Consider the following 12,819-nt stretch of genomic DNA (forward strand, 5'->3'; position numbering starts at 1 on the left):
TCGGCTGTGAAGTTTCACAAGACGCCGCTGGGTGCATCACGTTGGACAGACAAGTAGAGACATTAACAAAGTGATCACACACATACACAAACACTCCCCCCTGCAGAGAGCAACTGAAGCTCCGGGAGTGGCGCTAGTCAAACGCTCGCCCTTCCAACCAAGCACCGTCAATTTCCCTCAATTGAGGGACACAATCGTTCATGTTTAGATGTGATAATAGAAACAGAAACCAGACAAAAGGCGGGGCGGGGGGGGGGGTGAAGAGAGGTAGAAACACACAGGACTTGCTGGAGAAACTCAGCAGGTCTGGAAGCATCAGTGCAGAAAGCAATAGAGTTAACATGTCGAGCCTTCATCGGAAAGGGGTAGACATCATCCACTGCACCCATTCTAATCTTTCTTCTTTTTCTCCTCCTCCTGTTGTTACCGAGGTGCCATTCCCCCCCCTTGCTATCAGTGTGTGTGTGTGTATCTTAAAACACTGTAGCCCAATCAGTAATGAGCAGCAGGGTTCCCTCAGCCCACTGCATTGTGGGCTGAAATAAGATGTGGGCATAATGAGGCCAGGGGAAAATGCACAGGCGGAGAGCACGGCCCGCGCCGAGCCAATGGACGTGGCAGGCGGCTCAGCCATTGCGGGGACTGGGCGGTATTTCAGGCAGGCAGGGAGGGGAGAGGAGGACTGTCGCAAAAAAAACAGCGGATCGCATCAGGGAAAAGCGGTTACAGGGGAAAAAGGAGGTGGTAAAGCGAGCCGCTTTGCTTGGACATAGATTGGCAGATTAACATCTGGAAGGTGAGATCATCACCTGCAAAGGTTTTCTCTATATTGTTTTTTTTTAAATGTGGTATCATCACGATTTTCAGTTACCTTTAAATGACCTAAGCTCTTTTTTTCCCCAATAAAGTGGCTACGATTCCAAGGTATCATTGCTAATGCACGTATTTGCTGCAGCTCCTATTCGGGATGGGGAAAATATAATATGATGTGTTTGGAAACCCAATTGGCTTTATGTACGATGAGAATTTTTTTCAATCTGCGAATGACTGACTGACTGGAGCTCTTCTTTTGAAGGGGTGAACAGTATAAATTCAGTTGAAGTTGCATTCCTTAGTACAAACTATAATTTGTAACGTGGATGATTAGGCAGAACGTGATGGTGACTATGTTTTTCGCGGATGTAAGGGGCTGATTTGGAATATCTGCAGAGATAAATGGACTCCACCTTCAAACACAGTAGCTTAATCTCGAAATAATTAATCGGACCTTTTTTCTCTTGTAGCGGTGGATTTTCTTATGGTGGGAGGTGTGTCGGGGAGAGAGGTGAGAGAGAATGGTGACCCTGCTGGGGAGGAGTTAATTGTCTCTAGTAATCCTAAAATGCCATACATTTCAAAAAGTCTGTTTGTACCCAAAGTGTGTTATTTTTGTTGTTTTGCTCTTTCCCTTTTTCATATACGTTCCCACCCCGGTATTAATCTGTATCGAGACAGAATCTAGTTTTCTCATAGCTTGAAACGCCAAGTTTTTAAAGGGAAAAAAAGGTAACGCTTCCTGTCATACCAGTGTAATTTATTTTTCTATTTGTGTGTGTCTGTCTGTGTGTGTGTCTCTCTCTCTCTCTCTCTGTGCAAATGGAGGCTTTCCCGTCTCGACTTGCGTGTCTGATGGGGAGAGGGCGCTATAAATCCCAGATGAATGAGCTGCATCCGTGCCGAGTGCTCGTACTTCTTAAATTCTTCCGCTTTTTCAAAGCGGGAAGTTTTAGGATGTGCGTTCTCGTGTCTTTTTTTTAAATTCGGACTTAATGTTGGAAGTCCAACTACGATCAAGTCTTTATATCTTTAGATGCATGTTCTTCTTGAAAGCCAGCAGTCCTGTACGTAGCTTTTATAATCGTGCGCTTTCAAATTAGTGCAATTTTAAATCACGGTGTGCTGCTTTTTCTGCCTTCCCCTGTCAAGCAAGCACGATGTCCGATAGGAAGGCTGTGATCAAAAATGCTGACATGTCTGAAGATATGCAGCAAGATGCAGTAGACTGTGCAACACAAGCCATGGAAAAGTACAACATTGAAAAGGACATTGCCGCCTTTATCAAAAAGGTACCTTGCTATATACTTATTTTCTTTTTCCGTTTTAACAATTGCTTTTAAATGGGTATAGCCTTGAGCTGAAGAGCTGGTTACTAAGACTGTGTGCAGGAGCCAGTTAACAATAACGTGCAGTTACCCTTGTGCTGTTGTAATGCAGCATCTGTATTGTTTATCTCTCCTCTTGCTTTTATTTCAATACAGCATTCAACCATTAGAAATTGAATTCAAAATCATAAGATCAGACTTCACTCATGCTCTTCTACAATAAAAGAACTTTGCCTAGCTTATCAGAATTTTGAGATACTGAGTGAATATTGTGCAACTGTTGCAGGGTTTTATCCTTGACGTTTAGTGTCAGATAATTGCCACTCACTTAGACCTCAAGACAATCACAAAATCAGTGTCTTCTAAAGGAATGTGGAGTGTTCTTGCATAATGTAACTTAAAATCACCTGGGAAAACCAATATTATGATATTGGAACAGAAAAGGCCTCTATGTTAAACACAAACCATGGACTTCGTACCCTGAATGAACAATAGGGGGAATTTTGTGAAATGTTAAGACTGTGTGTACATTTTCTACTTTTTAATTCTTAATCAAGTCATGCTAGTTTAGCTCCATATAGCCTTAAACCCCCCTGAATTTCAATTGAAATGTCATCCTTTGCATCATCTTCCAAAGATGGGTAATAAAACCCAATCTAATTTACTTTTACCCCAGAATTTTTTTCCATTACAACCCCTATTCACCAAACCTGGGACTCCATTGATTTGTATCTCTAGCACTGTACTATTTCACTTTTTTAATGTTTTTTTTTTGTTTAAAACAACAGTTAATAAACATTGTACTTTTATTCGGGATTGACCTATACTGACAATGCATGTTGTGGGAAGATGTTTGTGTGCGTGTGTGTGGTTTTTTTTAATGAATGATTGATTGATTGATTTGAGCTTGTCACCTTCTTTCCTTGCAGGAATTTGACAAGAAGTACAATCCAACATGGCACTGCATTGTTGGCAGAAACTTCGGTAGTTATGTCACACATGAAACAAAGCATTTCATCTACTTTTACCTAGGTCAGGTTGCAATTCTTCTATTCAAGTCTGGCTAAAAGGAGAAAGGGGTTTAAGAAATGAACTAATGCACTGACGGCTGGAGCCACAGTCCCTTTAATGGCTAAACAGCTGCATGGACTTTATCTTGTGTATATGTAGCAGTAAACTTGCTTTAGTTGCCCAGAAAGGCTTTCTTTTCTTTGTATTCGATTGAAATGGATAAATGCTTAACAGTGGCCTTTAAAAGAATAAACTGGAACGGTTGTACTTGAAGATTGGATCACTGGACTTCTCTTCAGAAGCAAAATTTTATTTTTCAATTCAACCCCAATCCTATTTTTTATTTTTCTCCAATTCTTTCTATTTGGAAGAGAGGGCGGTTGTACTGGAGATGTTGGTTGTATTGGCTTTCTTTTGTTTTTTTAAGCTATATTTTTTTTAATAGCAAAAATTGCTATTGCATTGAATTCCATCAGCAACACGTTCCTTTTTTTTTAAAATAAAAAGGTAATTGAATTTGATTCACCACTGTTCTGAGGCTAAGTAAGATTTTATTTAAAAATCCGCTACATAGAAACATGAAATTGTTGGATTACCAGAATGACCAGGAAGGCTTGATTGCACCTTAAGCAGGGCAAAACAGTGTGTTTTCCCCCTTGTGCTGTAATCTGCCAAGAGTGGAGAAACTTTCAATACTTAGAATTCTGTGCAAGGTCATCATCAAACCAGCAACAGCTGAAGTTGCTCTGACTTGCTGTAAAATGTACAGATGCTACCAGGCAGTTTGTACATGATCATGTGGTGTTTTTTTTTTGTTTGCATGTTTTCCAAGGTATCTGTAACATGGTGTCTTTTTTTTTCAAAACCTATCCCTTACACAAACCATTTTAAACATTATAAGCTATCCTTATTAATATAAGCAAACTATATATACTTTAAAGGTGCTTATATTGATTTTCTAGTCTTCCCAAATGTCAAACAAATCTAAACTGCTGAGAATTTTGATTTTCTTCCCCCCCCCCCCCACCCCCCCACCCCAATACCTTTACTTGTGTATGTACTTAGACTACATAGCTTGTGATTAAAGCATGGAAAAGCTTCACTCCTTGTTCATAATCTGTCAATGAGCTAACTGTTAATGTAATTGCCAATAAATGGAAAGTGTCAGACCTCTGTCAATTATGAAAGCTGTCTTGATGTTTTTCTTTGATCATGAAGGGCTTGAATGTGCAAACGAGTGCATTGTTGCTTTTTGCTCATTGAAATGACAACTGTAACTGGATACCATCTTACATGAATGAGCTGCCCTTGGACTCTGCTGAATTCTATGCCCTATCGTAACTCTTTTTATCCATTTGTATTAAATTAACAACTGAGCACAAGTGGACCATTGTGCTTGCACCTAGGTTTTGAGTAAAGCTGTTTTCTAACCTTTTTTTTATAAGCTAATATTTTTGTCTGTATGCTCCTTTTTTAAGGCCTTTTATTGTGCAATTGGATTTTTTTTTGGATCATCTTGGTGATGTAACTCCATGTACTTTGAAGGAAAGCAGGAGCTGAAGGACTATCCTCTGTAAGACTTTTTATTTTTTAAAAAAAGCTATTCGCTTGTCCATACAAACGGAGCTAAGAAAATAAGTTAAACTCCCAACATTTTTTTTTTCTATAGTCTGACTGGAGCACGACTTCCAAAGCTTTGGGTCAAAGAATCAAGATAACAATGAACATGTCCTGTCAATCTAATTGTTTTGAGTGACTCTTAAATATTGTTCAAATAATGACAGCTTTGCAAAGAAAAGGAAAAACAAAATTCTACATCCTGAGAATTAAATTTAAGGTTTGCAGGAAGGAGGGTGATAAAGAGAAAGAAAACACATAGTTTGTACTAAGCATGATAGCATCAAACAATTTAGTTTTAAAGAAGTTTCCTATGTTGTTCAGTAGCAGCTAGGCTGAATGGTGAGTGGTTTTCTTTCATTTGGGGTTCAGGAGAAGGAATTTGTTTTGGTTTTATTGTTTTTAACAGAAGTTAACGAATTTGCATTTGAGAGCCAGTTAATAACTAAAATCTTAATTACACTAACAAACTAACTTTCTTTTATATTGGTGTTTCTGCACTGCAAAGGCACAATTACCTGAGTGCTGTGGTGAGTTTGTTTGAACATCGAAATCCCGTTGAAATAAAAATGGAGTGGACCATATGGGCAAAAATACTTCAGTTTTCTGTCCTGTAAGTGTTGGAGGAAGTAATTTGGTTCTTCAAACCTACAGGAGTAATACCAACTTTACATTTCACCTTCTGGCATTACAATTCTTAATTCCCGTACTACCTAAAACGATCAACAGTAGAAAAGTGGCCTTTCAAAATGCTGAGGTAGTTGGGACTTCTGTTTATAATCTAAACCAGGAATAACTTGCTATCCCCAATGGCCAACATCACTGTCCTAGGAATGGCTGAAGTTTGGAGCAACCATAACCTAGTTGTGTTAGTAGAAAGAGCTCCATAACTACCTCCTATTACTCTATATGGCACTGCTCTTCTCCAGTGAGGAAACTAGGTGTGGATTTCAATGTTTAGTGGTACCACTGCTGTCCAAGTCATGCAGATGTGGTGCTAGACTCAAACAAATGCTCAGCATATGAATGTAGTCTACTTCACTTACATTCACTGTGGAAAACTGGTCATCTTGGATTAATGGATCAGCACAAGAATTGTATGCCACCACAATTTTTAACAGCTTGGCACAACCTTGTTTTGGTTTATAAGCGAGGCAGGAAATAAAATCCTTCAGAATGGAAGGATATGCTAGTTATACTGAAAATTATCATGCGATAATATTTAAAAAGCCATTTAGTCACCAGAAGTAGCATGTTGTAAACAGCTTTAGGATTCTAAAGCTTGCTGGACCAAAAAGGTATACAATCATGTTTAGGTTAAAAATGGCAGTTGGCACAGAGCTGAACATGCATGAATGTTCACAGCCTCAACCAATATGGCACTCAGTGGGAGCGAAAGACAAAGATGAAATGATTCTAACTGTTTTAAACCAGAAGGACAGTGTGTGTGGTCTCTTTCAGCCTCATCCCAATGACTTGTCATCCATATCATAATGTTATAAATATAACATTAAGTCCAGTCACTAATGTTGACAATCCACACGGCCATAACCACTCTTTCGGCTTACTGACAATATGAATGATTGACCAGTTATATACTTTTTAAAAAAAAAAAATTTAATCTAATCCACTAAATTACTGCAATATCAGCCTCCTCTCCATCCTCAGTCCAATAGGGAAAGGGGTCATCAATAGTTTGGATGATTAATGGTGAAATCAGGTTCCATAAATACAGCTTAGCTCTAGATGTTATCATAATCTTGATCGAGTGCTGTGAGCTGAATGCTAATAGAGAGGTTAGAGTACTTGCCCTTGACTTTAAGACCAGATTCAACCAGCTATGGCACCAAGCAAAACAATTAAAAGGGCCAAACCCTCCTCTGGCTACAAAAAGGACATGTCAAACAGGAAGATGGTATTGCAGTCCCAGACCACAATGTATCCAGATGTGATTCATCAATGACCATCACTCAGTTGCGAGGTCGGAAGTGGTTGTGTGCTGATGAGTCCACAAGTGTTCAACTGCATCCACACCTCTTTCAAAAACCCTTGTCAGCAGGACATGGATAATGAGTTAATCAAAAGAAGTTCCAGACATTTCTCCATGACCTTCAATGACACAACTATCACAAAGTCTTCTACTGTTATCAGAGATCACCAAAAGCTGGATGTTCACAATGTGTGATTCACCTCCGAACTTAGAAATCCCTACATACAGTCTGTGAGGCTTAATGCCCACCTAGAACAATGCAGCATCAGCTATGTTGAAGGTGTTTGACATAATTCAGTGTATTTAAGGTACCCCGGTCACCTTCATCTATATGCATCCCTCTTACCATTTGGTGTACTGTGGCTAGAGTTCCTAAGTCTGGCAAGGTTCATTGCAGCAATATAACAAAGCTTCTTTGACAGTATCTTCCTTCCCTGCAGCCTTGACTACTGAGAATCACAGAATCCCTACAGTGTGGAAGCAGGCCTTTTGGCCCATCAAGTCCATACCAACCTTCCAAACAGGAGCATGTCACCCCTTTATCCTATTCCTGTAACCCTGCATTCCCCATGGCTAATCCACTTAACCTACACATCTTGGTCTGTGGGAGGAAACCCACACAGACATGAGAATATGCAAACTCCACACAAACAGTTGGCTGAAGTTGGAATTAAACCTTGGTCCTAGGCGTTGAGGCAGCAGTGCTAACCACAGCCACTGTACTGCCCAAAAAGTACAGAAGCATCAATCTCATGAGAAAACCATAACTTTTAAATTCTTCAATTCACATGCTACCTGGAAATGGCCAGAAATCATACTCCTGCGATTTCCAATGCATCATCATCATTAGGACTGCTGTCATTTGAGAAGAAGGCCTCACATACAACACCAACCTCACCCTAGGACAACTGGGGATGGGAAATTAATATTGCCTTGTCATTGTCATTCAGAAACTTGGAAAAATATAGTAAGATCTTTAGGTCATTTCAGAACTCCAATGCTTTTGTGCCTAACAATACTACAAAGTGTAAAGATAAGCCAAAGAGACCAAATAGGACAAAAATGAAATTCTTGGGTTGCTGGAAGCCAGAAATCAAAACAGAAAATGCCTGGCATTCTCCTGTCAAGAGAGAAAAAGATTTAATGTTGCAGAATTAGACTAGGTTACATTCTAGCTTCTAGGTTAAATTGTCATTCTCTGTGGTTCTCAGCCAGGGAGGAAGCAGGAATGCTAAAATCAACTTCAGCATCCCTGAGCTGTCGAGAGGAGTTAGGCTTATTCATATCTATCAAATCATTACCGTTGAAAGACATAGACAATGAATAAAGATTAGATTCAGATCATTTGAACTTGCATTATTTTTCCTATAGTTCATGATGTCCTTAAGAGAATGTCAGAAGTCACACAACACAGGTTATAACAGGTTTATTTGAAATCACAAGCTTTCAGAGCACTGGTCCTTCATCAGGTGAAGTGAAGAGAAGCACACAGGCACAGAATTTATAGGCAGAGAGTTCAAAAGATGGAACAAATGGTGTGAGTGAAGTGTTGATAGACTGAATAGCAAGTCGCTGCAAGTGATCAAAAATGTCAGACGGTGTGAGTAAAGTGTAAACAGCTGAATAGCAAGTGAAGGGATGACCTATGATCTGATTAATTGAGGCTGAGAGATAATTACAAAAAAATTAAAAATAAGGTGGTGCTTAAGAGAACAACATTTATCATCCTTATCAGGTATGGCCTACATATGGCTCCAGGCGCACAACTTTGTGGATAAATCATAACTGAAACATCCTAGAAAGCTTTACAATTTCATAGTAGTGGATAATAAGTGCTGGGCTTGCCAGTGACACTCACATCCTGTGAATAAATTATTTTTAAAAAGTACTGATGCCAATATAACGACACCCCAGCAAGATTAAAGGCATTCAAACTGGAATGGTGAAAATTGTGCTTTCTACGCCCAATGTTTCCATAATTATTTTTCTTATTTTTAAGGTAATGAGGCTCTAATGCTAGGCTATAGTGTGCAGGGAATAGATCAGCCTCTAGTGATGGACTTCATCCAAGTTGCTGATCTTCAATATGTGAGCACTGATGATGAATGTTAATGGAAATCAGCAGGATGTTCAATAGTGAAGGCGTTGTTACTAATGCAGATTCTGTTTGAATTCAAAGTCCCCTATGATGTACTGCTAAGAATGAGTTCTTGAATACAATAAGGAACAAAATCTGAATACAATAAGGAACAAAATCCTTATTCTGTGTGGATCAGCTACTGGAGCAGAGATCAGGGTTTGTTGCTGGTCTGCCTGATTCAGATACTTAGGAGATTAACTTGGTAAGCCTGTTTGGATCTTATTTGCTATAAAATTATTAAATGATTCTCTTTCACAAAAAATGACCTTAAAATTACTCAGGCCTCTTGGTGCCACACTTTGTCAAATGCACTTGATGCAACGGTTGTTCTTACCTCACCATTGGAATTCAGTTGTGTTGACCCATTCTGGGCTAAGGCTGTAACTGCTTTGGAGTTGAGTGGCTTTGGTAGAACCCAAATGGAATATTGCTGAACGAAATGCTACTTGATAAAATATTGATTACACCTTCCATTAAAATACTGTTAATTGATCCTACCTGCCTGGTAGTGTGTCAAAATATTGATTAAACTAACTATACCTTGGAAGTTTTCATTTTCTTTCAGCTAAGTGTTGTATAGCTCTAGTGGAACAGCTAGTTCTGGAGCATCAGTATTCAGCACTACACCTGGGATGTTATTGGGGCCCATAGCCTATACTGCATTTGTATACTTTGCCATTTTTTAATACTACATGTAGTGAGAGAAACTGACTGAAGACAGGCATCTGTGATTGTGGAGTTCTCAGGAAGAGACCGAGATGGATCATTTACTCATTGCTTCTGACTGAAAGTGGTTACAAATACTTCAGACTTGCCTTTTACGCTTACACAAAAGCCTCACCATTGTTGAGCATGGGGAAATTCACAGAGTCTCCTCCTCCCATTGACTGTTTAATTGTCCATCACCATTAATAACCAGCAGTGACCGCAGTTAGGCGAAAAAAAGAAAAAAAACAAAAAAAAAGGAATGTTTCACACAGCATTGCCTTTAGTGAAGGGCACTGCTTGTCATTGGACCAGAAAAATAGAGAAAAAAAATAACCAAAAGTGGCAGGACAACGCTTTAGTCTGATCCATTGTTTGTGGGATTGTTTAGCTATATCTATACCATGGGGCTTCGGTTGTTTACCACAGTTGCAGTCCGTTGTAGCTGCATTATGTTGGTAGCTCATATTTAAGAACACCTGGTGCTACTCTTGATGGGCTCTGCTATCGTCTTAATTGAAACAGGATTAGCTTCATGGTTTGCAAGTAGTAATGTTCGAGTCAGATATATGCCAGGCCATGAAGTTCCAGATTCTGATGGAATAAAATTCTGCTGCTGTTGAAGCCACCATCATCTTCTGAATGTGCAGTTTTAAAGTTGGTGGTGACTTTATGCTGATTATGTTCCCATGATAGCGTTAGGTTGCTAATTCCAAGATGTTGACCCTATCCACGTTTGGATGCTGAATGTAATTAATGAGAGATGGCCTGACAATAGGCAACAAAACCACAAATCTCTAGAGATTTAAAACAAAATGCTGAAAAAAAACACGGATTTTCCAACAGTAAAGTAAAAAGCAGAGTTACATTTTGACATAAGTCTTTGCTAGAATTGAAGACTATAAGGAAGCTTGTTTAAAGACATTATGAATTTTCAAGATGAAAAATAGCTAAAATTTGTGAAAACAAATGTGCTTTCCAAAATTGAACAGGAAAGGATTCAAAATGAGATCCCCTTTTCTGTTTTACAATTACGTTTTTTTTCATAGATCAAATTATCATTCCATATAAATCACTTGTCGAGCACTCAACACACGCCATCTCCTCTGCTACAGAGTAACAATCAGAACCCTGGCAACACAATCCAAATCTATCTGGCTTCGTACAGTGTAACTGTAAGAAAACATAGCGCTTACCAACATCACTATCTCCACCTGGAGTAATTCACAATGCCAGCCACTCAGTAAAGGTTACTTGTTACCACTGTGTATACATATAGTGCATATTATAATTGTAACTACTTTTGTAACCAGAGAACAATTGGAATTATATTATTAAAAATATGGTTAAAGAACCGAAACTCGAAAGGTTTTAAAAAGAAAAGACTAACAGAATAAAGGATACATTAGTAAACCTTGATACTAACTCAGGTTCCCAAACAGAAAAAAACTAATCCTTATTCACAATCAAAAACCCTTCACAGCCATGAAAAAAAATCTTCCATTAAGTTTCCCCTTTGTCAAAGTAGCCCAAATGATTCGAATCTTGACTCAAATAATCTCGTTAACTCTGCCAGGAAGAACACTTAAGGTTCACAAACACAGCACTGAATCCCTCTCAATCGAGAGAGGAATGAGACCTTTACCAATCAGTTGTTGATGTAGGTGTGCCCTTTAACCCGGAGGAAGTCGTTGGTTGTGTACAGTTGTTACCATAGAGAAGAGTTCAAATTGAAGGAAGTGAGTCAATGGGAAGAGCCATGGCTGCTGAGGAAGGACAGAGGGGAAGAGCAGCGGTTTACCCTCAGCCAGACTGTGGCTTTCACCGCTTCTACACCAAGCTCTCCACCATCAGGGCCTCGGACGACGAGAATTTTAAAACCGAGGTCAACCTGGTGTTCGATCAGCTCATCTCGGAAAACTACCTCAACGATCCCAGCATCAGCCGCGAGGTAAGGAACAGGCGTGGGGGCAGAGCCCTGCTGCCTCTGGTCTGGGGTAAGTGACAGTCACTCCAGCCACAAGCCACGAAATACAGCCACGTCGCAACCTCTTGCTGCAAATCGTTTCATCTGGGAAGCAACTATTCAGATTGAGTTGTATAATGGTTCTTGTGGTGCGGTGGTAGTGACCCTACCTGTGGACTGGGAGGCCCAGGTTCAAGGCCCGCTTGCTCCAGAGGTGTGAAGTAATTTCACTCAACAGGTTGATTAGAAAAATGGGTTAATTTAAAAGAAAACATTGCCCCTCCCCTCTTCAGAGTAAGGGAGTTCAAAACTTGGTGGACCTAGGTTTAGGGTGAGAAGGGAAAAATTTAGATTAGATTAGATTACTTACTTCGGCCCAACAAGTCCACACCGACCCGCCGAAGTGCAACCCACCCATACCCCTATATTTGCCCCTTTACCTAACACTACGGGCAATTTAGCATGGCCAATTCACCTAACCTGCACATCTTTGGACTGTGGGAGGAAACCGGAGCACCTGGAGGAAACCCACACAGACACGGGGAGAACGTGCAAAAACTCCACACAATCAGTCGCCTGAGTCGGGAATTGATCCCAGGTCTCTGGCGCTGTGAGGCAGCAGTGCTAACCACCGTGCCGCCCACTTAAAAGGGACAACCTCTTCATGCACAGGGTGGCACGTGAATGGAATGAGCTGTCAGAGGAAGTGGTGGAGGTTGGTACAATTACAGCATTTAAAAGGCATCTGGATGGGTATAGCAATGGGAAGGGTTTAGAGGGATATAGGCCAAATGCTGGAAGATGAGACGAGATTAAGTTAGGATATCTGATTGGCATGGAGGAGTTGGACTGAAGGGTCTATTTCCATGCTGTACATCTCTACAACTCTATGTCCTTCTGGTCTATTGGTTGATATATTTAAAGGGGCACAATCTTGTCATCCTCCCCCATTTCAAACACAAGTTTTTCATCCCATTTCTTGCTGAACTCGCTGTTCAAAATTGGTCGAATCTGCCATACTTATTCACAATGACTACTTATTTAAAAGAAATGCTTCGTCTGTTGGAGAGCCCTTTGGAATATCTGGAGACACTATACATATGCCATTGTGTCTTTGATGGTGAGTGTTGTTAGAATGATTTGGATGTTGAGAAGGTGAATGCCACTTCATCATTATCCACTGTCTGCGAGTACACCTGTTTTTAAACAAGATCTGCTTGGTAATTATGAATGGATTGTTAAGGACCAG

At 40.0% G+C, this 12,819-nt stretch overlaps 2 protein-coding genes across 2 annotated transcripts in view; both read left to right on the plus strand.

The window, feature by feature from the left end:
- The first annotated feature begins 645 nt into the window (after window positions 1–645).
- LOC132830438 (dynein light chain 2, cytoplasmic) lies at window positions 646–4,339 on the plus strand. The gene is made up of 3 exons (XM_060848128.1): window positions 646–796; window positions 1,966–2,105; window positions 3,071–4,339. The coding sequence occupies exons 2-3, from the start codon at window positions 1,974–1,976 to the stop codon at window positions 3,206–3,208; spliced, it is 270 nt and encodes an 89-aa protein (XP_060704111.1). The 5' UTR covers window positions 646–796; window positions 1,966–1,973; the 3' UTR covers window positions 3,209–4,339.
- A 7,023-nt stretch (window positions 4,340–11,362) lies between these two features.
- heatr6 (HEAT repeat containing 6) overlaps window positions 11,363–12,819 on the plus strand; it is a 74,221-nt gene continuing 72,764 nt past the window's right edge. Inside the window, exon 1 of the mRNA XM_060847733.1 lies at window positions 11,363–11,555. Coding sequence (XP_060703716.1) covers window positions 11,364–11,555 — 192 coding nt within the window. The 5' untranslated portion in view covers window position 11,363. The remainder of the gene's footprint in view (window positions 11,556–12,819) is intronic.

This window comes from Hemiscyllium ocellatum, chromosome 31, assembly GCF_020745735.1.
Source record: "Hemiscyllium ocellatum isolate sHemOce1 chromosome 31, sHemOce1.pat.X.cur, whole genome shotgun sequence".
Classification (NCBI taxonomy): Eukaryota; Metazoa; Chordata; class Chondrichthyes; order Orectolobiformes; family Hemiscylliidae; genus Hemiscyllium; species Hemiscyllium ocellatum.

What these genes read in the sequence shown, in the direction of transcription:
- LOC132830438 (XM_060848128.1), top strand. Translation starts at nt 1,974, where the DNA reads ATGTCCGATAGGAAGGCTGTGATCAAAAATGCTGACATGTCTGAAGAT. An exon ending in TTGCCGCCTTTATCAAAAAG is followed by an intron (nt 2,106 to 3,070) that starts GTACCTTGCTAT and finishes CTTTCCTTGCAG; the next exon opens with GAATTTGACAAGAAGTACAA.